This window comes from Balaenoptera physalus, assembly GCF_965194825.1.
Source record: "Balaenoptera physalus genome assembly, chromosome: 13".
NCBI lineage: Eukaryota > Metazoa > Chordata > Mammalia > Artiodactyla > Balaenopteridae > Balaenoptera > Balaenoptera physalus.
This window is the reverse complement of record NC_138892.1, coordinates 92,551,337-92,577,212: the sequence shown is the minus strand read 5'-3', so window position 1 is coordinate 92,577,212 and position 25,876 is coordinate 92,551,337. Positions and strand designations below refer to the sequence as shown.

The 25,876-nt window shown below is 41.8% G+C and overlaps 2 protein-coding genes across 6 annotated transcripts in view; one reads left to right on the top strand and one right to left on the bottom strand.

Annotated features, from left to right (window-relative positions):
* The window catches only part of LOC309641237 (uncharacterized protein), a 487,119-nt gene extending 467,282 nt beyond the window's left edge, over nucleotides 1-19,837 (bottom strand). The window contains exons 1-2 of one of the 2 annotated variants that reach the window (XM_082421101.1): nucleotides 17,202-19,837; nucleotides 12,654-17,171 (exon numbers count right to left, since the gene is read on the bottom strand). In XM_082421101.1, coding sequence (XP_082277227.1) covers nucleotides 19,417-19,836 — 420 coding nt within the window. In that variant the 5' untranslated portion in view covers nucleotide 19,837 and the 3' untranslated portion in view covers nucleotides 12,654-17,171; nucleotides 17,202-19,416. Of the gene's footprint in view, nucleotides 1-12,653; nucleotides 17,172-17,201 lie in introns of those variants that run through there. The other variant, XM_082421102.1, reaches the window with a different exon arrangement.
* Nucleotides 19,724-25,876, top strand: part of AEBP2 (AE binding protein 2) — a 78,340-nt gene continuing 72,187 nt past the window's right edge. For 2 of the 4 annotated variants that reach the window (XM_082421092.1, XM_082421090.1), the window contains exon 1: nucleotides 19,736-20,508. In XM_082421092.1, coding sequence (XP_082277218.1) covers nucleotides 19,835-20,508 — 674 coding nt within the window. In that variant the 5' untranslated portion in view covers nucleotides 19,736-19,834. Of the gene's footprint in view, nucleotides 20,509-25,876 lie in introns of all 4 variants that reach the window. The other 2 variants (XM_082421093.1, XM_082421091.1) reach the window with 2 other exon arrangements.

The window sequence follows — 25,876 nt, the reverse complement described above, 5'->3', positions numbered from 1 at the left end:
TGCATGGTAAGAGTATGTTCAGTTTTGTAAGAAACTGCCAAACTGTCTTCCAAAGTGGCATTTTGCATTACGGCCAGCGAAGAGTGAGACTTCCTGTGGTTTCTGTGGCTCCTCGCCAGCATTTGGTATTACCAGTGTTTTGGATTTTCACCATTCTAATAGGTGTGTAGTGATATCTTATTGTTTTAATTTGTAATTCCCTAATAATATATAATGTTGAGCATCTTTTCATATACTTACTTGCCATCTGTATATCTTCTCTGTTCAAGTCCAGTGCATTTAAAAAAACTTGTTTTGGGGGGGACCTTGCCACACGACTTGCAGGATCTTGTTTCCCCAACCAGGGATTGAACCCAGGCCCCGGCAGTGAAAGCGCTGAGTCCTAACCGCTGGACCACCAGGGAATTCCCGTCCAGTGCATTTTTAATCAGGTTGTTTGTTCATTTTCTTATTGCGAGGCTTTTCCCCCCCAGACACCAAATATATGGTGTCTTTTCCAACACCATCAATTCTCCAATTCTCTGACACCAGCGTGGTGCCCAACAATTCCATTCATCTGGCAATGTCTACCTGGAGTTAGCGTCAGATCCCACAAGTTAAAGGGCTCAGGCTCAAAAGACTGTCCCACTTCAGATGCCACCTGCAAATGACGTACCCAGGCTACATACAATTTTGCCTGACCAACTACAAATTCAGGGGTTCTCATGAACCACTCTCATGTTCAATAATTTGCTACAATGGCTCACAAAACTCAGGAAAGCATTTTAATTATATTTAGGATAAAGGATACCACTCATGAAGAGTCAAATGGAAAGAGTCACAGGGCACAAAGTATGGGGGTAGGAGGAGTCAAGAAGCTTCCACACCCACTCTGTATATACCACCCTGCTAGTACTTGAATGGGTTCACCAACTCTCTTAGAGCTCAATGTCCAGCCTCCCTTTCCCTCCTGAGGTTGGTGGGTGGAGCTGAGAGCTCTGACACTCTAATCATTAGGTCTAGGTTGTCTAAGGGCCCCACCATGAGCCACCTCATTAGCATAAACCCATTGTGGTGGAAAGGACTGGTTATGAATAAAAAGATACTCCTATTACTCAGAAAATTCCTAGGGTTTTAGGAGTTCTGTGTTAGGAACTGGGGGCAAAGACCAAATATATTTTCACAATACCCAATTATTGTTGAGTTTTAAGAGATCTTTGTATATTTTGGATAACAGTCCATCATCAGATATGTCTTTTGCAAATATTTTCTCCCAGTCTGTGGCTTGTCTTTTCATTCTTTTGTCAATGTCCTTCATGGAGCAGAAGTTTTTAATTTTAATGAAAAATAGCTCATCAGTTATTTCTTTTATGGATCATGCTTCTGGTGTTACCTTTTTTTTCCTTCCTTTCTTTCTTTTATTTTTTTGGCCGTGATGCACAGCTTGTGGGATCTTAGTTCCCTGACCACGGATTGAACCCGTGCCCTTGGCAGTGAAAGTGCAGAGTCCTAACCACTGGACCACCAGGGAATTCCTCTGGTGTTATATTTAAAAAGGCATCCACCATACTCATGGTTATCTAGGTTTTCTCCAAATCTATCTTCTAGGAGTTATATACTTTTTACATTTAGGTCTATGATCCATTTTGAGTTAACTTTTGTGAAGGATGTAAAGTCTGTGTCTAGATTCATTTTTTTTTTTTTTTTGGAGGTGGATATCCAGTTGTTACAGATTTTGCTCCTTTGTCAAATGTATATTTTGAGTTAAAAAAGGTATGGCACAGATTAATATTTTGCTACGCTACCCTTTGTATAAAAATAAAGATTAGGACTTAGAGAATACCTATATGTAGTTACCTAAATATTCATAAAATGTCTCAGAAAGAGTTACACTCCTTACTGCAACAAAAACAAAATCAAAACAAACTTAACAATATAAGTTGTTTTGGAAAGGAAAAATTGGGCAGCTAGGGGTTAGGGATAGAAAGACTTTTCCTGTATATCTTTTCTCAGTTTGGATTAACGTGAATGAATTACCTATACTAGTCAAATGACAAAACTAGAACAATTTAGTAGCAAGTTTGATGTCCTTTATATATTTATTTATTTATGGCCGTGTTGAGTCTTCGTTTCTGTGCGAGGGCTTTCTCCTTTTGCGGCAAGCGGGGGCCACTCTTCATCGCAGGGCGCGGGCCTCTCACTGTCGCGGCCTCTCTTGTTGCGGAGCACAGGCTCCAGACGCGCAGGCTCAGTAGTTGTGGCTCACGGGCCTAGTTGCTCCGAGGCATGTGGGATCTTCCCAGGCCAGGGCTCGAACCCGTGTCCCCTGCATTGGCAGGCGGATTCTCAACCACTGCGCCACCAGGGAAGCCCTGATGTCCTTTATTTAAGGGAAATATTCCATAGATTGGGGGAGTCCAGTGCCTCAGGAGCAGTGGAGCAAGATCTGGGGCAAGAGCGAGCTTTACAGAGGAGTTTATTAGAAGAGGTAACGTGGAAGTAGGGCATGATTGCCTAGGAGGCGGGGGATTTCCTTATAAGGCCAGCCATCCTATTTTCTACGCTCAGGTAAGCTAGTGAAAGCTGAGTTAGAGGATTTTGATTGTTCAGGTTCAGTTTCTTGACAGGTGTTTCCCATAAACACAGGCTGATTTAGGTTGAAATTTGTGATGTGGGCCAGGCCACGGAGGCTGGCTTCATTTTGTGAGTCCCAGTGTACAAGTTGTCTTGGTCGATACAGAAAAAGAAATATAAAATATGCAAAAATTACAAAGTTTTTTTTGTGTGTGTGTTTCTCTTCTGGAAGATGTATTTTATGCATATATAAGCAAATATGTATTTACCTTTTCTACCTGGAATAGAGTTTGGCTTAGGATAGGTGATAAACTACACAAGGGAAGAATGACACTCCAGAAAGAATCCAACTTGACTACAAAAGCTAGCAGTCTTCAATTGAAGAGTTTTTTTTTAATTTTATTGAAGTATAGTTGATTTACAATGTTGTATTTAATTTCTGCTGTACTATAGCAAAATGACTCAGTTATACATACATATATTCTTTTTCATATTATTTTCCATTATGGTTTATCACAGGATATTGAATATAGTTCCCTGTGCTGTACAGTAGGACCTTGTTGTTTATCCATTCTGTATATAATAGTTTGCATCTGCTAATCCCGAACTCCCAATCCGTCCCTCCCCCACACTCCCTCCCCTTTGGCAACCACAAGTCTGTTCTCTATATTTGTGAGTCTGTTTTTGTTTCATAGATATGTTCATTTGTATCATATTTTAGATTCCACATATAAGTGATGTCATATGGCCATTGTCTCTCTTTCTGACTTACTTCGTTTAGTATAATTTCTAGGTCCATCCGTGTTGCTGCAAATGGCATTATTTCATTCTTTTAAATGGCTAATATTCCATTGTATGTATGTACCACATCTTCTTTATCCATTCATCTGTCGAAGGACATTTAGGTTGCTTCCATGTCTTGGCTATTGTAAATAGTGCTGCAATGAACATTGGGGTGCCTGTATCTTTTCGAATTATGGTTTTCTCTGGATATATGCCCAGGAGTGGGATTACAGGATCATATGGAAACTCTATTTTTAGTTTTTTGAGGAACCTGCATATTGTCTTCCATAATGGCTGCATCAACTGGTGTTTTTAATTAGCTTATTTAATTTTGTAATACCAAAGCAAAAAAAAAAAAAAAGTTTTCTGTATCATTTAATCTACCTGCATTGGTATTTCCCTGGCAGGTGGCTGCAAATTCACATTAGTTCAGTTACAGAATTTTGCACTATATTAGGCACAACTATTTCCCTTGGGTCCTCATTAAATAAGGTTGAATCAACTTTCTGCCTATAGCATTTGTGCTAAAAAAAACCAAAAAAAACCCCCAAAAAACCAACCAAACAAAAACTCCATTGCATTATTCTACATACCCTTAGAGAAATATAAAAAGCGAATGAATATCTTCTCTCAAAGGGTTAAATTCAGAATTTTTTTTTTTTAAACCCACTGGAAAATGGCTTCCACATTCCAAAGGATAAGGAAGGAAAACTATGAAATCATTTTGAATGGATTTGTTCAGCAGGGGAAGAGCTGCCTCATTTTCCACGTGGGCTGCCAAGTTCACCAGGCATAGGGGGAAATGATTTTATTCTTTCTTACTTCACATACATTTTTAAACTGCAGTCTTATGGAAATGAAAATCCCATTTGGAGATCAAATTCTTCAGATGGATTTAATTTATATACCATTTGACCAAGTCAATCAGGCCAGGCTTAGTAGATGGCTTTTTTCATTACAATGTTGTGGGCTTTGCTGAGGAATCTTTTTTTTTCTAGGTTACAGAAAGTCGATTTAGCAAGTACTGCATCTAATTTAGGTTTTGTAGCTAATTATCTGTGGGCTGCATGAAAATTTTCTTCTGAGCAATAATTACGTTGCCTCTCCTTAAAAGCAAACTTTCTGAATTATTGTCTGATTTAACCTTCTAAAATCTAGAGTTTTCCGCAGATTCACTGGTAGCTAAATATGATCAAGGGAACTGAGTTCAGCCTGTAGCTTGTTTGTGTAGTTGTCAGAAATGTGCAAGGATGGAGCAGACCAGGGCAAGAAAACAGTACAAGCAAAGCTTCTCCTCTAAGAGATCAGACTCTGTTTCATTCTAAGAAAGGGCCCAGTGTCGAAACTTTGCTGCTACGCCTCCTTTTTCTTATTGTTTGAAAATACCAATGAGTTAATTTTCTGTACCTTGCAGAGCTGAAGCCTGTTGGATTTAACAGATAATTGCATACCAGCAAGTGCACCCACACGAAAATGTGTGCCCTGGGATTAACGGAAGAAACTTTAGCCACTATTCTCCCTTCAAGGGAAGCTGGAGTAAAGCATGCCTCCTGCCACTTCATTATGTCAGAGGTTTGTGTCTCCCGTTAGTAAATCCACAGAGAGCAGGGACTTCCTGCCAGCCAAATGGTGTAGATGGAATAGATTCAAATATTTGAGACAGAACCTGCATTGTGTCTGGCCTTTTCACAGACGTTTTCTCTAGCTGAGGGAGTCTGTGCGAACGCCCCGCTCTCGCCACAGCCTCCCTGTGCCTCTAGGAATTGCTTCTCTCCTTTTTCTAGGCTTTCTCCATCCCCTTCTCCAACCGGAAGAAGATTTCTGAATTCTCTGCCAGAGACTCTACAAATCCTGGCACATAGTAGGTGTTCAGTCAATATTTTCTGAATAAATAAAAATACCAAATTATGACATACGTGATCTGTTTGCCGGAAGGCTGGAAATGATCCGAACTGTTTCTGCCCATGTGGATCTTGATAGCCAAGAATTCAGGGGCTGGAAGCATTTTGAAGACCTTTCATTGCTGTGAGCTTGAAGAGATCTGTCATTGATATGCCAGCAACGTAAAGAGCTGCATGGGAGGCAGTGGAGAGACGACATGACATGCTTTACAAGTGCTAAAATGCATAATTTGTTTTGGGTAAACTAACTTTTGTTACTTAAGGTTAACTTCCATATCAATGGCCTGGAGAACCTGATGACAGAAGTGACTCGGTTCACTGAAAGTTCTCAGACATGCTAACAGACGTGAAACGCACACCATTCGTGAAACACACAACCATTTTTTTTGGCTTTTTTTTTTTTTTTTTGGCTGCGTTGGGTCTTCGTTGCTGCACACGGGCTTTCTCTAGTTGCGGTGCGTGGGCTTCTCATTGCGGTGGCTTCTCTTATTGCGGAGCACGGGCTCTAGGCGCGTGGGCTTCAGTAGTTGTGGCACGTGGGCTCTAGAGCACAGGCTCAGTAGTTGTGGCGCACGAGCTTAGTTGCTCCGCGGCATGTGGGATCTTCCCCGACCAGGGCTCGAACCCGTGTCGCCTGCGTTGGCCAGCGGATTCTTAACCACTGTGCCACCAGCAAAGTCCCCACACAATCGTTTTGCTGACCGATAAACTAAAGGACTGGCAAAGCTTTTGGCAAATGATTGAAAGTCAGCATGTGGGAACTTAGACTATGATTTGGGAGTGGATCTTCTGAAACCATTTAACTCCACTAAACAAACCAACAAACCTACTCTCATATTTTATAAAACACAAAGGAAATCATCTTAGGATCTAGTGTTCATCATTAGCTCTAGTGTTACACGAGCAGCACAGCTTATTTGATAGTTCGCAGTATTAGAAACTGGTCAGAGGAGAGGACGTTCCTCGTCTGAGCATGGTACCCCCCGGGCAGGCCGTGTGTGCCCTGACTGCTATGCCACAGGCCAGGTAGGGAGACCCAGCCTGGCCAGATACCCACACGGACTAGAGAGAAAAAGCGACGAGAAGTTCCTCTTCTGCCTTAGCTCACTGAGCCAGAGGAGCCTCAGGACTCTGGAGGGGGCCGTTTTGCATCTCTGCGCTGGGATTTTACAAATTACTACCTCATAGGGTTGGGACGATTAAATGAGTTAATCCACATATAATTCTTAGAACAATGTCTGGCAGAAGTAAAGACAATAAATTCTCCTTCTCCTGGAACTTCCCTGGTGGCGCAGTGGTTAAGAATCCGCCTGCCAGTGCAGGGGACACGGGTTCGAGCCCTGGTCCGGGAAGATCCCACATGCCGTGGAGCAACTAAGCCCGTGTGCCACAACTACTGAGCCTGCGCTCTAGAGCCCGCAAGCCACAACTACTGAAGCCCGCACACCTAGAGTCCGTGCTCCGCAAGAAGAGAAGCCACCGCCACAAGAAGCCCGCGTACCGCAATGAAGAGCAGCCCCTGCTCGCCGCAACTAGAGAAAGCCCGCACACAGCAACGAAGACCCAACGCAGCCAAAACTAAATAAATAAAATTAAAAATAATAGTAATAAATAAATTCTCCTTCTCCTCTCCTTCTTCCTCTCCCTCACCCTTTCCCTCCTCTTCCCCTCCTCCTCCCTTTCACCATCCCTTCCCCCCCTCCTCCTTATTATTATTTTTACCATCATCTCAGGTCTTGGCAGGTCCAAAACCTCCACCACTGCTGGAACATTTCCTGAAGGAAACAGATGTATTAAGTCTCTATTAAGCTCTTCTAGAGAAACTAGCACTTAAGGAGCACCAACTATGTTACAGGCAGAAAAGCTTTACTTATGGCTCTTTCACGCCTCACAGTAATGCTAAAAAAGTCATGATGATTACTCACATTTTAGAGATGAGGAAACAGGCAGGACTCAGGTGAAACCCAAAGTTTCCTGGCAAATGGTTGGCTTGGATTTGGAAAGGTCTATTCAGTACCCATTTCTCATCACCCACATATGAGGTAGAGATGATAGATCCCTGCCGTTTGGGTGGAGCAGACTTTGCACTTTCCCAGGCCACTGCCTGCCCAGCGTGTACCCTCTGCAGGGCTGTCTTGTCCTGACAAAAGCACCTTTCAGAAGTCACATGTAGGCTTTGTCTGGATTCTCAGAGGCCCTAGGAATCTCAAATCTTCAGGCGCCAAAATTCAGGTAACCTATGAACCGTTACCAAGAATGCGTGCTTTGATTTCCAAAGTTTTTATAAGAGGAAATCCTAAACTCCGTGTGTGATGTGCTGGAATTGTTTGTGCAGGTGAGGTGTCTGAGATCTCAGGGTGGGGACAGGGCAAGGTGAGGGAGGTACCCAGGACACAAAATTTAAGACGCCTTCATGCAAGCACAGGCGTGGCGTTCTCTTTCTGTCCCAGGCGTCTCTCCTCGCCCTAGTCCCTGCCTGACTAGTCAGCAAACATTGAATAGCTCCGGGTACCTATGTGGGGACAGAAGGCAATAGAAAAGTGGTTTGAGGCCAAATCCTAGGGAGCCTTCAGAGCCATACCTGAGAGTCTGCATATTACCCCACTGGCCAGCGTTTCTCCAAGCGTGGTGTTGGAATCATCTGTTCTTTTAACTTCAGAATTCTCAAATTGACTAGAAAGGTCTTTTCTACAGAGAATACATGTTAGCTTGGCTGAGTCCTTTGGAAACCTTCTTCCTTTCTGGGAAAGAGATAAATGAGATGATGTTGGTAAAAGTATCTAGTAAAGTCATTATGAGTTCTATAATTTTCTTTAACATATTTTAGCCTATATATTGGGATATTACATGTGTACCACTTAGATTAGGCTGTAATTCAGATGCTACCAGCATTCTAATCTGGAAGGTACAAGCCAGTAACAGCCAAATGAAAGGCAAGATCCTCATTGGGTCTGGTTTTTAAAAATCAACTGTAAAAGACCTTTTGGGGACAAATGTGAAAATCTGAGTACAGGCTGGGCATGAGAGGATATTAGGGATTACTGTTAATTTTATTCAGTGTGATGGTGGTATTGTGATCATGGGGAAATGTATTAGGTTGTTAGAAATGCATCGTAAAGCATTTAAGGGTGAAATGTCATGATGTCTATAATTAACTATGTAATACTTGAGCAAATATGATAAAATGTTAAGAATATTAGGACTAGGTGATGAGTACATGGGTGTTCATTACACTGTTCTCTCCACTTTTCTGTATGTATAAAAAAATGTTTATAATGAAAAGCTAAAGAAAAAAAAATAACACGCAGTCCAGGGGTGATGGTTTTCTTGCTTTCAGAGGCAGCTTTTGCAAATGCCTCTGTTACCAGTAGCTTGACCAACCATGACACTTTATAATTTGCCATCCAAACATGAGAAATGGGATTTACTGGTAAAAACAATGGCCTACGGAACAACAGGATTAATGTTGGAAATTAGATTTTTTTCTTCTGGCCAAATGAAAGATATTCAAGATATGTGATTTTTTTTTTTTTTTTTTCGCCTCACCGCGCAGCTTGAGGGATCTTAGTTCCCTGACCAGGGATTGAACCCGGACCCTCGAAAGTGAAAGCGTGAAGTCCTAACCATTGGACCACCAGGGAATGCCCAAGATATGTGATTTTTCTAAAAGTATTCCCTCCCATTGTGTGAGTAGGGTGTACATATCCCAAGAGGTCTGTAGCCTGTACCTTTAGCAATGATGCCCTAGGCTAAATCCTTCAAGGGGTCTCTCACCAGGAACACTGGAGGATTCTGGGTGCCTGACCCAATTCTCCCTTTGGATTCTTGGCTTTTACTTGAAGTAAAATTTTTTGGCTGCTTGTGTCTAATAAAAAGGACCTAAAAGTTGCACATGCCCAAATTGACTCAGGTTAGTTTTCAAGAATACGACTTGCACATAATAGCTTTTCAATATTTGCTCATTACTTCCATTTCACAGTTTTGAACTTTTTGCTGTTATAAATAATCTGGGATACACGTTGTCTCTTTAGCTGTCTTTACAAAACAACAACGGTCCACGACTCTCTTTTACTTACCATACACTCCACCTATTCTGATTATTCAACTACTAGCTAGATCTTCTAAATACGACTTTCCTTTCTTTGAAATGAAATGGACATAATGTAAACACCGATGAACACCATGGTGTCCTTGAAAATCCAATCTCCCCATATTCTTCAGAAGTTGATGTCAAGGACGCATTTCATTTACCCTGTTATTGGTTTGTTTTTTTCTTTTTTTCTTTGTGGCCACGCCACGCAGCTTGTGGGATCTTAGTTCCCCAACCAGGGATCAAACCTGTGACCCCTGCAGTGGACGTGTGGAGTCCTAACCACTGGACTGCCAGGGAATTCCACCCTGTTACTGTTAAGTGTCTAAGAAAATCACACTGTGTTTTCCTTTACTCTCACACCCACAATACTTCTGACTCTATCTACCTGTAGGGTGTCCTACAATTTAGTTCAGTTCTGACACAATCACCTGGAGTTAGCTTACAAGTTAAGGACTCAATCCCACGAGACTGCCTCACTTCAGACTCCAATTGAAAGTCCCAAGTTGTCACCTGTGCTTCTGAGCCACTCGCTATAAATCAGGACTCCCATGACCCCCTCCTCAGGTTTAATAATTTGCTAGAATAGCTCACAGAAATCAAGAAGACATTTACATTTACCAGTTTATTATATAATAAAGGATATAATAACAGATACAGAAGAACATCCAGATGAAGAGATACATAGTGCAAACCAGAAGGGTCCCGATCCCAGGAGCTTCTCTCCTCACGGTTCACGAACCTGGAAGCTTCTGAACCCCATAATTCAGGGATTTTTATGGAGGCTTCATCACATATGCATGATAGATTATTAACTCAAGCTCTAGCCCCTCTCCCCTCCCTGGAAGAGGGGAATGGGGCTGAAAGTTCCAAGCTTCTAATCAGGGCTTGGTCTTTTGGTGACCAGCCCCCATCCTGAATTTATCCAGGGGTCCACCAAGAGTTGCCTCGTTGGAACAAAAGATGCTACTATTATCCAGGAAATTCCAAATGGTCTAGGAACTCTGAGTCAGGAACTGAGGTCAGAGACTATATATTAAAACAGAAGATGTTCCTAGCACGTATATTGCTTAGGAAATTACAAAGACTTCAGGAGCACTGGCCAGGAGCAGGGCACAGCGACCAAAATGTATATGTTTCTTGTTAAATCACAACATCACAATAAGATATGGAAAATATTGCTTCAAAGTAGCAGTTATTAACACTCTCAGGTCATCTGTGGAACTATATATATGTGTGTGTGTGTGTGTATATATATATATATATATTTTTTTTTTTTTTTTTTTTTTTTTGGCTGCACCTAGTGACTTGTGGAATCTCGACCAGGGACTGAACCCTCACCCTCGACAGTGAAAGCGCAGACTCCTAACCACTGGAGTGCCAGGGAATTCCCTACATATATGTATTTATATACATGGACCAGAATCTATAGCATTTCGAGTGTACATTGATAGCTCTTTCTGATATAAATAAAATTCAATATTTTATTGATATAAAATTAAAATACTGTAAATGATCTAATAAAGTCCCGTTTTTATTTCCCTTTCTATCCACTTACATTCCATTATCCATTCTCCTGCTTACATCTTCAACTCTTTTGGATTTTTGCCCTTTTGACTTACCCTCCTGGCAGAGCCCTGACACTGGAGCAATCCAGTATACCTGTCTTGGATTCCTACACAAAATCTGCAAACAACCCCATCATCCCACCCAATGAGAGTGTAAAGGTCCTATGGTCTGGCCAATCTCAATCAGTTTGGGCGTGAATCCCAGGACCAACTGGGAAGATTATAATTCCTTCCCCAAGGTATTTGGGGTTGAGATTCAGAGAGTCTTGTCAGTTTCCTCATGGCTAAAGATTTTTTTTTTTTTTTTTAAGATTTATTTATTTATTTTTATTGATTGATTGATTGGTTGCTATGTTGGGTCTTCGTTTCTGTGCGAGGGCTTTCTCTAGTTGCGGCAAGCGGGGGCCACTCTTCATCGCGGTGCGCGGGCCTCTCACTATCGTGGCCTCTTTTGTTGCGGAGCACAGGCTCCAGACGCGCAGGCTCAGTAATCGTGGCTCACGGGCCTAATTGCTCCGTGGCATATGGGATCTTCCCAGACCAGGGCTCGAACCCGTGTCCCCTGCATTAGCAGGCAGATTCTCAGCCACTGCGCCACCAGGGAAGCCCATGGCTAAAGACTTGAGCAAGAGTGCTATTTAAAATATTCAGTGATTGGAATGATGTGGGTACTCGCCATTCAGAATGGATAGAAACCATGTGACAGTAGGAGGGGCCTGGGGGGGTCCTGATGTCTTTTGTTGTCCCTGTAGTTGCTGGATCTTGGGAAGGATCTGGGAGTCCTAGGGAGGTAGTGTGCTTCAGGATTTTAAAATCTCTATGTGGGGAATTCCCTGGCATTCCAGTGGTTAGGACTCTGTGCTTTCACTGCCGTGGGCCCAGGTTCAATCCCTGGTCGGGGAACTAAGATCCTGCAACCCTTGCGGCACAGCCGAAAAAAACAATAAAGATCTCTATGTGAGACTTGGGAGTTCTGAGCAACCATACTTCCTGCCATGTTGTCATATTGCCTCTGTAATAATTTATTTTAAAATACTTCCTTATAAACAGTGTAATGTACTTGTGTGTAAATTAACTTTAATCTACACTCTAGGGGAGGTTAGTTATCATTAGAGTTACCCTATTAGGAATTCACGCTCCAGAGGTGGTGAGTTACCATCTGAAGTGCCCTAATCAGGAATCCATACTCCCCAGGTGGCTACTTAAGCATTTCAAGGATCTTTATTGAAATTTATACCAGAAGGTTCATTAATTAGCATAAGGGATGTTAGGAATACATTTTCATTGGTGAAATAAATGATGTCCCAGATATATGGCTGGCTAGAAAGACTTCACAGCCCTGTCGCTCTGTGAGAATGAGGTACAAGAACACCTAACCAGAGAGTAAGCTCTATGAAAGGAGGAATTTTTCTTGACTTTACCCACCATAGGTCTATATCCAGTGCTGAGAACTGCGCTTGACACATAGGAGACATTCAATAGAGCCAATATATGGTGAATAAGTTGCTAGAAAGCCCAGCAACCTACTACCTTCTCAGTCTAAATTCTATTTGGTTCTGTGTTATCTACCTCTCCCCAGTGTCTTCTATTCAATTTTTTAAAATAGTGTCTATTGTTTTCTTTATTCTTTTGTTTTTTATTTAATTTTGTTTTTTATTTATTTATAGTTGATTTACAGTGTTGTGTTAGTTTCTGGTGTACAGCAAAGTGATTCAGTTACATATATATGTATTTTATATATATATATATATATATATATACACACACACACACACACACACACACAGGTATATATATACATTCTTTTTCAGATTCTTTTCCATTATAGGTTATTACAAGATACTGAACACAGTTCCCTGTGCGGTACAGTAAACACTGTTGTTTATCTATTTTATATATAGTAGTTTATATCTGCTAATCCCAAACTTCTAACTTATCCCTCCCCACCCCGCTTTCCTCTTTGGTAACCGTAAGTTTGTTTTTTATGTCTGTCAGTCTGTTTCTGTTTTATAAATCAGTTCATTTGTATCTTTTTTTTTAAGATTCCACATATTAGTGATATCATATGATACTTGTCTTTCTCTGTCTGGCTTACTTCACTTAGTGTGATAATCTCTAGGTCCATCTTCTATTCAGTTCTTGGAGGCATCTACTGACAGACCCGAATAGAAGGTGGAGTGATTCTGCTGTTTGGAAATTGCTGCACCCACCTCAGGGTGAGCTTCTCCTACAAGATGCTTTCGGCATGCTTCAGGACAGAGAGTGAGGATTTCCTTAACCTTACATGAGCAGGTTATAACTTTTTTTGCCCACTTGCAGATAAAAATTTACACATTTGGAAGAATTTCGACGAAGGCTTGCTTTCCTTGTAAGCTACCACCTGACTTCAATGTTGGGTGGGAGAGGGGGCATGCTTAACTTCTGCCTAGTCCAATCAATGGACTTTGAGTAAATTGATATTTACTCAAAGTACCTGACAGTTGCTGAAGGACCCAAAAGGCTGAAGTCAATTGGCAATACATGGGAAAACTGGGGGACAGACACACATACAAGTTTTTACATTGGTGCTGTATAAATGAAGGATCCTCTATTGTAGGGAGGCATTGGTGCTCTCCAGCCGTGCGGAGGATGAATCTGGGAGGCTCTCAAGATTCATCATCAAGGGGTCAGAATCGGGCGACTGGATGTTATTTACCAGGAAGACTCTGTAGAACAAGAAGAGAGTTGGCCAAGTATATAGACTTGGGAACCAACATTTAAAGAACAGGAGATCAAGAAGAAACGATGAAAGGTATTGGCAATCTATTATAGATAAGTGTGGCATCGTAGAAATCAAGAGAGAGGAGGAGAATATGCCACAAAGTGCACAATGCAGAATTTGACCTGAGACTTACTTTCATCGTAGTGTGATAGCAAAGTTGTAAGGTAAGAACTGAAGAGTATCCCCTAGGTTTGGCAATTAATGATTTTACTGAGAGTAGTTTTCAAAAATATGGGGTTGGATATCATTTTGCAGTAGAGAGACAGTATATGGGAGGTGAGCGAGTGCAACAAGCAACTCTTGTTCATATTTTTAGAAGTTTAGATGAAAACAGAATCAATACTTACAAGGATGGAAAGACCTGATCGTGTTCATGAACTGAAAAGAAAGAGCCAGTAGAGAGGGTGGGATTGAAGACACAGAGAAGGAAATGGACACTGATGGGTCAAGATGTAAAGGTTCGTTCATTTGAGTGAAAACTAAGTTGTCATTAAAAAAAAAACAAACCATGGTATTTATGTTCTTCACTTCTCACATTTTGCTTATCCTTTCATTGCTAGTTTATAGAAAAAGCATTTTACTAAATTCAAAATGAGAAACTATTCAAAATGCCAGACATGCTTATGATCTCCTTATTGTGGAAAGTTACCAGCCAAAGCAGTTATGTCTTAAAATGGTCCTACTGACTGACAGAAACTTTAACTCAAAAACTGTAATCATGAAGAAGATGATGCTGATAGTGATGATAATGATGGTAACTAACATGTGCTCTTCTGAGCCCCTTAGGGATACTCAGCTTTTGACCTTTACAACAACCCTGAGGGAGATACTATTATCAACCTCCTTTTACAGATCAGAGAACAGAAGTAAGTTGCCCAAGGTCACAGGGGTAAAGGGAAGAAATAGGACTTGAACCCAGGCAATTTGGCCCCAGAGCTCATGCTTTTTTTTTTTTTTTTAAATAAATTTATTTTATTTTTATTTATTTTTGGCTGTGTTGGTTCTTTGTTGCCGTGCGTGGGCTTCTCATTGCGGTGGCTTCTCTTGCTGCGGAGCATGGGCTCTAGAGCGCAGGCTTAGTGGTTGTGGCCCACGGGATTAGTTGTCCCGCGGCATGTGAGATCTTCCCAGACCAGGGCTGGCACCCATGTCCCCTGCATTGGCAGGCGGATTCTTAACCACTGCGCTAACAGGGAAGCCCCCAGAGCTCATGCTTTTAACACCGCACCACACAGCCTCTCCAGTTTGATGAGATGAGGCATGCTACAATGCTTTAGAAACCAGAAAGTGCTACAGTAAATGTAAGATACTTCTTCTATTTAAAAAACAAACAAACTAACGTAATAATTAGTTGGTTGTATTTTTGTTGGATGACAATCTGCAGATTGGGGAAGCTTTCATCAGATTTCTAGTTCTTTTCCAGCTTTAAGATCCTATCATTCCATCTTTCAGTAAGACGTTCTCTCTTCTCACACGTACTTTCTTTAGATGTCAAGTCAATCAGAGGATGAGGTTATTACACTGCTGTTGACTCTGCTCGCTATGGCAGTGTCAACAAGCAGAATGAGGAACCTCAAATAAAGGTGCAAAACCTGCTACGGCTGCATATTTTAGAGAATTTTTCAGAAGTATCTTACATGTAGTATAGCAGGAATCTCAGCCTGAATCTAAGCTGGGTCTGATGCTGGGGTTCAAGCATGTCTCGGCATGTCTGGCAAACTGGTGAGGCAGGGCTGAAAGAAACCTGCTGACCTGGGGGCTGAGACTGCTTCCTTGAACAGGACTCATGTTCGTGGAAAAGAAAATTAGACAGAGAAGCCCTATGAGAAAGACTTAGTCATTGGATGGGGAGTAATAAATACAGCTTGGGGTAGCTGTTACTCAAATCCATCGCCAGTCTAGGCCCATGAAAGCATGTCTGGGTCCCTAGGAGAGACAGAGCTCTGAGTAAAACCATAAAGAGCTGTTTCATTGAAAACCATATATGGTATTGAGCCAAGCAGTCTGCTCCGGGGTTCCCCTGAAAGAGGTCAACACAGTGACCTCCATTTCTTCAGGCTACACCATGGCTTTGGCTGTTTTGTCTGTATCACAGGTCCCGGTAGGAGGAGCCTGCAGTGTCTGGTAGGAGCAGAGCAGGGGAAGGGGCCACTGGGTGAGCAGGGTGTGAGCAGAGATCCCCCCCACCCCAGGGGCTCCCCGAAAACTGGCAATGACCTGCCTGTGTTAGCAGGCTTGGTAGGTAGAAACGCCAGTAAAATTCCAGTTATTGTTGCTAATTTGACCCATTGGTACTGTGGTTGATGAGTTTGAATACTATTCCTAATCAAATAGCTCTTATGCAATGGTGTATTATTGGGTAACTTATAATTATGCATAGAATCACAGGCTCTCCAAGCAGGCAGGAGGGAAATAGAACAGTGATTCTCAACTGAAGGACCAGTTTTTTACTTTCCAGTGGACTGAGGCTTTTGAAAAATACGATAAAAGTGAATTACCAGATGGGACTTCCCTGGTGGTGCAGTGGTTAAGACTCCCGCTCCCAATGCAGGGGGCCTGGGTTTGATCCCTGGTCAGGGAACTAGATCCCACATGCATGCTGCAACTAAGGAGCCGCCTGCCGCAACTAAGGAGCCCGTGAGCGGCAACTAAGACCCGGCACAACCAAATAAATAAATAAGATAATAAATTTTAAAAAAGAGTGAATTACCAGAATTATAAGATAAAAAATAAACTGATGACGTAAAAAAAATAAGCCTCCCTTTTTATTAGGTTCAGCAGATGTAAAATTACTGTACCATGTTGTTATAAAAGTTTCCTGAAGCTAATTTCAGCATGTATCTAGCTGCAGGCTGGTAACGAACAGGGGGTGGATGGGCACTGGTCTGCAGACCACACTGCTTGCATTTCATCCAACCTCTCACCTGATGCCACCTGAAAAAATTCTATCACCCAGAGGTCCTGCCTTTAGTCAGACACTTCACTGAATGCGATAATGACATTGTGACACTGTGGTTATGTACGAGAGTGGCCTTGTTCTAAGGAGATGCATGCAGAGTAATGATGTCTGCAACTAAACCAAGAGGGAGAGCGAGAAAGCGAGAGGGGGGAGGGAGAGGGAGGGGACATAGAGAAAGAAACAGAGACAGAGGGACACAGACTGTGCAAATGTGGCAAAATGTTAGTAATTGATGAATCTAGGCGGGTGTACAAGTGTTTATTATCCAATTCTTTCAAATTTTCAGAAAATTTGAAATTAAAAACAAAACAACAAGAAACCTCTCCATTGATGGGAAACACACTTTTCTCCAAAAAGCCAGTTCTAAGATAGCTCGTTTTCATCTTCAAGTATAAATACTGCAGTCGGAGCATTCATCTGTGGCTTTGATACCTGCCATTTCCACATGTCTAATCTCCATTCACCTTTCAGTCTTTTCACACTTTTCTCCATGTCATCTATAACATTAGATACCCTTATAACTTTAATCATAGCACACCTTTAAAAAATATTTTTTCTAAATATATATACACACAGACACACAGACACACAGACACACACACACACACACACACTGTGGTATATATACCTGTCATCTTTCAAAGTCAATCTTTTTATTCAAGATTTTCTGTAATCTCATCTTGAACTCTTTTTCAGCTTTTTAGCTTCGTTTTCTCATGGTTAATTAACAGTCACAAATTAAATTGTTATGCTTTTCCAGTGTTATTGCTTCTCAGTCCTAGAATTCCCCCTCACACAAAATTCTAGTCTATTCACTCTTCAAGATCCAGCTCAAATGACTTAAACTTAAATGTAGTATATCTTACATACACAACTGTTCAAATCCTACATTCTTCATTAAGTTTTCCTTAAATAACTCAGCCAAACTCAGCCAAAATCTCTAGGGCTTCATACAGTGCTTGGCACATACACTTAATATACACTTTTCAGCTAAACTCTCTCATAGTTCTTTTTTTTTTCTTTTTGGCCTCAGTTCGCGGCATGTGGGATCTTGGTTCCCAGACCAGGGATCAAACCTGTGCCCCCTGCAGTGGAAGCGTGGAGTCCTAAACAGTGGACTGCCAGGGAAGTCCCTCTAATAGTTCTTAATTGACAACACAGAAAGATAATACCTTCCTAGTCTATCTCAAATAGTGGCTTTGAGGTTAACATATTTGCGGTTAGCATTTTGCATTGTATGTGTGTGTGAAGGTATCTGTAAGCCATAATGCCCCATACTATTATTTCTTATTTTTATTTTTGCTTTCCCTTGAGGCAACATATGGAACATATAACAGCTGTCCAAAGGCCTAAGGCAATAGACATAATACTGGGGTATTCATGGTGTATGAAGACTTTCTAAGATGTGTATGAGCGCCGAGCCTGTTTTAAGGCAATCCATCCGTTCTCTGATTCTCACTTCCCTTTTACCTAAAAGGATCTGCCTGAAAATGTGCCCTGGGGTCAGAGGGTAATGTGGGCTCCTTTCCAGCTTCCCTTATCCCAATTGCCCCTCCCCTATTTTACAAAAGAAAGGCATAATTCTGCCCCACCTCACATCTTCCTAAGGTGCTGTACCCCGGGGATGCAGAAACCTCCAGGACACCAAAAAAGGAACAATTGACTGGTGAATGAGAATGAGTAACACATCCTTTTACAAGTCAGGTGGTTTTCAGTTACTTGCTTTCAACAAAGTTGAAAGAGAGTCTAGTCTGTGTTGTCAGCAGATAGACCATTAAAAGTATTTTTTTCTTGTTAGATCTTTGTGTGACTTTTTGGGCATATAATTTGGAAAGAGTTCAAAGAATTGAGTTGCATTGCTGTAACAAAACTCCATTCATTCTCATGTACTTATTTATGTGAACAAGTTTTCTCAGTGCTTACATCCATGGAATTGAAAGCTTGGAATAGAATTGAAGCAGCTCGTTCTCATTCTAGAAATACTCATCCACTGATAATCTAGTTAAAAAAAGTATTCAATTCCATCTTTGTGAGGTGCATTGCCAACAAAATTTTACTTTTGTGTTTAATATTTATTTATAAATATTTTGAAATATATTTGATCAGTTGAAATAATAAGACAAGAGTGTTATGATCACAGATTTAAAAACAACCGTTAAATTTCAATTTCTGTACACATTTTTGTTACAAGGAAATATAAGATGATCAATAAAACAGTTCGAATATAAAATATATTATTAAGATAAAATTCTGGACAGGATGTAAAATGTAAATGAGTCCCAGAAGATAAAGGATGGAAATTGCCCAAGCATAAAAGAGATCGGATTCTAAAAGGTGGATATTGGTGGGTGTTAAATCCCTATGGTGTTAAGGGTTCATTGGCTACGTTTAAAAAAGTGTGACAGTTATAAAATATAAGAAGCTGGAAAAAATGTGGATGTCACTTTAAACCGTATAAGGATGTACAAAATCGTTTTAGAGGGCTCAGGAGCTAAAAAGTTTGAAGATCTTGAACACACATGTTTGCTCTGAGACTGTGATTTAACCATTCCTCGGGTTATTCGAACGCAGGTTAGATGATAACCTGTGGCTCTATGTCGCGCGTATGGACTCAGTACCTCGCACTGTATTATTCATTTTTACTCATTTTAATCGCCTCTCCTCGTAGACTGTCAGCTCTCAGAAGCCCGGGGACTTGTTCGATTCTTGGCTTAGCGCCTGTGCACCGGGGACGCTCCCCAAACACCCCCCGGAATGAATGACTTTATCTTGAGACCTCGGAGGGCTGTTAGAATCGCCGGCTAGCGCTCAGGTTTTCGTTCCGCGTGTCCCGCCCGCCGCGCGAGCAGGGAAGGCGTGGGAAGGCCCCGCGGAAACTCTGAGTCCTCGGCGGGTCGGAGCGGAGGCCGGGCGGGGACCAGCGGGGGCGCCGGCGGGGGTGCGGAATCCGCGGCCGGGGTGGGGGGGGTGGAGGCGCCACCGCGTGCCGCCGCGCAGGCGCGCAGCCGTCTCCGCGTGAGTGCGCGCAGTCGCGCCCCTGTCCCCGCGCGGGCTCCGTAGCGCGTGTGCAGGCTGACGCAGCTCGCGGGCCCTCCTCCTGCTCTGCAGCGGCGTCGGCGGAGTTTTGGGCGTTCGGGAGGGGGCACGGGAGCGAGAGTCCAGAGAGGGAGGCGGCGGCGGCGGCGGGGAGGAGGAGGAGGAGGAGGAGCAGGCGCCGCCATGGCCGCCGCTATCACCGACATGGCCGACCTGGAGGAGCTCTCCCGCCTGAGCCCTCTGCCCCCCGGCAGCCCCGGCCCGGCGGCGCGGGGTCGGGCTGAGCCGCCAGAGGAGGAGGAGGAGGAAGAGGAGGAGGAAGAAGAGGCGGAGGCCGAGGCGGTGGCGGCGCTGCTGCTGAACGGCGGCGGCGGCGGTGGGGGCGGTGGAGGCGGCGGCGGAGTGGGGGGCGGCGAGGCGGAGACGATGTCGGAGCCGAGCCCCGAGAGCGCCAGCCAGGCCGGGGAGGATGAGGACGAGGATGAGGACGAGGAGGAGGAGGACGAGAGCAGCAGCAGCGGCGGGGGCGAGGAGGAGAGCAGCGCCGAGAGCCTAGTGGGCAGCAGCGGCGGGAGCAGCAGCGACGAGACGCGCTCGCTGAGCCCCGGTGCCGCCAGCAGCAGCAGCGGGGATGGGGACGGCAAGGAGGGCCTGGAGGAGCCCAAGGGACCGCGGGGCAGCCAGGGCGGCGGCGGGGGCGGCAGCAGCAGCAGCAGCAGCAGCGTCGTTTCCAGCGGCGGAGATGAGGGCTACGGGACCGGGGGAGGCGGAAGCAGCGCGACCTCCGGGGGCCGGCGAGGCAGCTTGGAGATGTCGTCGGATGGGGAACCCCTGAGCCGCATGGACTCGGAGGACAGGTCAGTGCACTGAAGCGTTTCCCCTTCCCTTCCTCCTCTTGCGCTCCCTGGGCCCTTCCGAGGGGCCCGAGGGGACTTTTTGCTGAGATCCCCCTGCTCCCCGAATCCTCGGCCCCTCCCCCCGGCTCTCAACTCGGAAACCTCTGCCGGCCGCCGCGCCCCTCTCGCTGCGGATAGCGGCTTCCAACTCTCAAACCCTTTTCCCCCCAACTCTCCTTTCCCCGCCCTCTTTCCCCTCGGCTCTGCACTCCGTACGGACCGAAGGACGGCTCCAACTCGGAAACAATCCCCAAAGTAGGCCCAGATCCTGTGGCGGAGCCGAAGAGGGCCTTGATGTACGCACCTCGGTACACAAGGTTAGCTTCATCCAGCCGTGTTCGCGAATACTTGTCAGAACCGTAATTGACAAGTGTTTTCCAACATGGCTGGTCTCGCCTGGATGTAACAGAACTTCCTTGTTCAGGGAGGAGACCCCCAACCATCACTTTCCTTTATTTAGAAAAGTAAAGACTATTCTTTTATATTTAATCCGCGCTTCCAGAATTCCTCATGTGTGGTCATTAACATGGTCTCCAAAGTGATTTTAGTAACTTCGATTTCGTTGGTGATCAAATTGGGGAGAAAGTTTTAAAAACGTATAAATCGTTGTGTAAAAGAATAATGAATTGCTGTCCTTTAAAATAACTTTGCGGAATCGAAGAGAGTAGGAATTGTAACAAAATGCAGTCATAAGGTACAGCATGTTAGTATGCGTTTTAAAATCTTTATACAGTAATGCTTCAACGTGAGAGTCGTGATTTTAGATGATAATATTTAAAGTCATGTTTTGGCGAGATCTCTGAAGGGATTAGTAGCATTTTTCTAAAGCTTCTTAGAAAGAATGTGGAGACTGACAAAAATGCGCTTCATTTTTTCGGGACATTAAGTTTATTGTTATGGTATGTTTCAGTTGTTACTATCATTACTTTTGATCTCTGGAAAACTTCGTATTTTAACTAATTGGTCTTTAATGTACTTTTTTAAACAGAGAGAACCGTGTCATGCGTATTATAATGCATCTAAAGTATATTAATTATTTTGACCATCTGCTAATGTTTTGATGAGCAGAATTTTTAACCATCTTTATTGACTTGGATTTAAAAGTTAAAGTATTCTAAAGTTCTAGGAATTCGATTGTTAACGTAAAAATGAACACAATGGCTTATATTTAGTGTTATGAGGAATTCACAGCTCTAAATATTTTGAAAATATAGCATCAAATTCTGTTTGACATTTACTTTAATGTCTAGTTAAGGAAACATCTTGAGTGGGATAAAGTAGAGAGTGCAAACCTTGGAAAAATTGTCCTGAACTATTCAGGCATGGCAGGAATGAGAATGTCTTCAGGAAAATTAAAAATTGATGTGAACTGCACAATGAAGCATGTGTCATTTATCATTTTACTGTATACGCCTTCTTTGGTACCAGTAGATATTTGAAAGTTGGCATTAATTTATACAGTCAGCATCTACCACAGTTGTTCCATTTACCTAGTATACACATACACCCATAAAACACACTTCCCTAGCACTGCACGATTTAAATGCCTTAATCATTTCATTTTCACAACTCTGGCGCAAGATAGGTATTATTTTGACTTCCATTTAACAGATGAAGAAGCAAGTTGAGTGTCTTACTCAAAACAGTAAGTATAGAATGGAAGTGGTGGAGCTGGATCTGAACAAAGGTTCTCTGCTATTCCCACTTCACAGGAGTTAGAATAATTCACTTTAAATAGCTACAAGCAGTATGTGCCAGGTATTTGGGGGTTTTTTTGGTTTTTTTTTTTTTTAGTTAATATCTGTCTACTAGTCCTTTTAGGAGATAGTAATTGGCCAAGCAGTTATTTCAGGAAGTGAAGTTTTGACTTCATTTTTATTAGATATTCACTTGAATATGTAATTTTTACATCATATTTCAGAGTAAGGAGTAAGATATTGGTGCCAAATAAGGTTAAACCCTGATAACCAAATGTACTTGCTTTTCTTGTTGCTTAAACATTAGAGACTACAAAACACTGCAATCATTTTACCATTACTGGGTAATAAATTTATCACGTGTATGAAAAAACCTTATATTACTAGTGAAACTGGTTGTGGTCTTGATAATCTTAATTTTGAAACTCCCCTTTTTTTGCCTTTGAGTTTTTTTTAAGAGTTATTTTAAATTTGCAGAGGATTCATAATTCTTATAAACTGTCCTGCAGATTACATCAATCTACGGATTTTATAGATTGATTTCACGGTAGGAAGTCTTTATATTTGTAACTGATGGGAGGATATCGTGGTTTTAAAGTGCTTTTTAGAAACATGAGGCATCCTGTTGCAAGGATTTTATTATAATTAGAATTTACTCTATTAGAACGCCAATTGAGTTTTTCTTTCACTTTGAAATTAGTTTATACTTTTCAGTTTATCTAACATACTTTATAAGTTGTTGAAATTATCTTAAATATTTTTAACTGTAAGTGCTCCGTTTTAAGAAAGAACTAACTTTAAAGATTTGGATATTAAAGCTTGTGATCCAAGGAGTCAGTTTAAAACATGTATTCGAAGTGTTGTGAAAGTGATTAATTTATAAAATGATTAAATCACACTTGGTACCAAAAACATTGTTTTTCCCAGGAGAAGGTTATTCAGAACCAGCCTAAGTGTATTGGTGTGTTTATTGTGGTAAAGTTAGAAAACCTTAAAGTTAATATGTAGTTTACTTTTAGTTTGGTTATAAAGATAATGGAATTTTCTTTGAGGGGAATATTTAGCTGTGTGAGGCCACTAAAAACTAGCTTTTATTTTATTCTACTTTGAATCTAAGCTTAAGTACCTTTTAAAAAGTTACCACCTTTTAAGGTAATTTCAGAGGCTAAGTTGACTTTTAAATAGAATTTTAGAATACCTCTGAAATAATTTTAGTGTAAAAATTAGTTCTAGCTGTTGAATCAGATTATACATGAAAATACTCTTCAGTTGCTTATCTGTATAAGCAAATTGATAATGACAGTCTCTGTTTTGTGGTTATTCGTCTCTATTACGGTTCCCCCCTCCCATCTAGAATATAAGATACGACTTATTTTGAAAAAACCACTTTTATCAGCCTTTCTGGGTAAATCCAGTTGTCAGGTGAAGAGTGCATGCATAAGGTTGGGGTGATAGGGAAGGGCATTTAGTATGAAACTTAATGATCAGCAAACACTGCAGGCCCTTACTGTTCTGTGGATTAAAGTTTGGATTACCAACCTAATGGGTTGCAAACTTTGAGGTATAATTAAGATTGTTTTGACACCGGGAAAACAGGGTTATGTTGCTCACTTTCCCAGTAATATGATTAGGAAGATCTTTTTCTAGTATGGAGGCTAAATTTTTAAATCAGATTAATATTAGAAGGCTGCATGTTGAGGTTATCATCAGGATCTATTAAGGCTCTGTAGGGTTGAGGCAATAAAATACTTTTATAAGAGGTAAGATTTTGCTCATACTTCATGATGGAACTGCTTTTCACCATTCACTTTTCAACTCTGAAGCAGCTGTTCATAGTCTCTCCAGAATCCCTGTTTTAAGCTACCTTTTAATTATGACTAAATTTAGGGAAGAGCTTCTAACAGGTCTCAGTTTTCATTGATTACGGATTGTAATTCTCAGTTAAGGAAGGTATGGCTCTGTGCTAAAAAGTAAATAACAATAAAACTACAACTTTCAGGATTGAGTTTATATGGAGAGATTCTAAGGGGTCATTTTACTTTTAAGAAACATTGAGACTATTGCATTGGATCAGTTAGGAAATCTTGTGTGTAAGCTAGTTTGTTACCAAGCGTAGGTATTTACTGTGTGCAGGAAGGACTCTACTGGATATTGTGGGATACAGGAAGACAAAATGCTTCCCACTTCATCCATCTTGCATATTGCTCTGAAACTTTTAATTCCAAAGTGTGGTTTTGCCATAATTCCTAGCACAAAACTTTATTGACTCTAGACAAAGTTAGAGATGTCACACCTTGCCTGTTGTATTAGCTATTTATTGCTGTGTAACAGATATCCCCCAAATTTAGCAACTTAAAACAAACATTTGGTATCACATGTGGTTTCTGAAAGTCAAGAATGGAGAGGCTTAGCTCGGTGGTTCTGGCTCAGAGTCTGCTGTTGCAGCGAAAGTGTTGGCCAGCCCTGCAGTCATCTGAGGGCTGGACTGGGGCTGGAAATCGGCTCACTTAATGTAGCTTTTGGCAGAAGGCCTCAGTCACTCACCAGGTCAGTGTCTCCATAAGGCTGTTTTTGTGTTCTTATGACATAGCAACTAGTTTCCCCCAGAGCAAGCCATCTGAGAGAAAGAGAGCCAAGGATTTTATGACCTAAATATACCTGCTCACATATTCTTCATACATCTTCACTTAGCAGATACATTTTTCCCATTTTTCTTTTTATTCATACTGTGATACACAATAATTGCTTCAGATTTTTGTTGACTGAGACAACCTTTCAAAACCCATCAAAATGCCACAACAAATTCTTTCCTGGTCTTATTAAACTTGATTTTAATTTTTTTCTTTTTAATTACTGTATTTGTATTTCTTCTTTATTTTTTCATCTCAGTTTCTGGCTTTGTTATGTAAGGATGTAGAATATTGCAGTATAAAGAGCCTGTAATTAAGAGTCAAAGGACACAATTCAGATTTTAGCATTGCTACTTATATTATGATTTTTAAGTAATATCTTTGACCCTTAGTTCAACTGCAAGACGACAGGGTTAGGTTTAACCATGACGGTGTTCTAAGGTCCACGTGAACTTCTGTTAAGGAGCCCTGTGGACCGTTTGGAAGAATCCATGCTGTTCAAAGCACTAAGGAGCCCTGTGGACCGTTTGGAAGAATCCATGCTGTTCAAAGCACTTGAATGCTTGCTTCATCCTTTTTGTTGTAGCATGTTAGTTTTGAGAGCAGGGATAGTTTAGCTCATTTAGATCTTTGTAGCATCTAGCACAGTACCCGCGTATGGTGAGTACTCAATTATTAGAATTAAATTGAAATACCTACAGTAGAATTTGTATAAAGAAGACTATAAAGTGAGGGCCAGGAATTGGTGCCTTTGGCTGGATCATTGTATTTAGTATAGTGAGTTTAAGGCCAGCTTTTCTCTGGGGGTGTACTCTAGTAAGGCCTTTGAGGTCCTATGCAAAATTTTATGTGGGCGTTTCTCTGAGAAGATGTCAGCAGTTTTTCTCAGAGTCTTAAAAGGGTTTGGTCTAAGTTAAGAACTACCAATTTAGAGGCGCTCCAGAGGTGCATAATAAATACTTTTTAAAAGATTGGACAACTTTGAAATTGTAAATTTCTGTA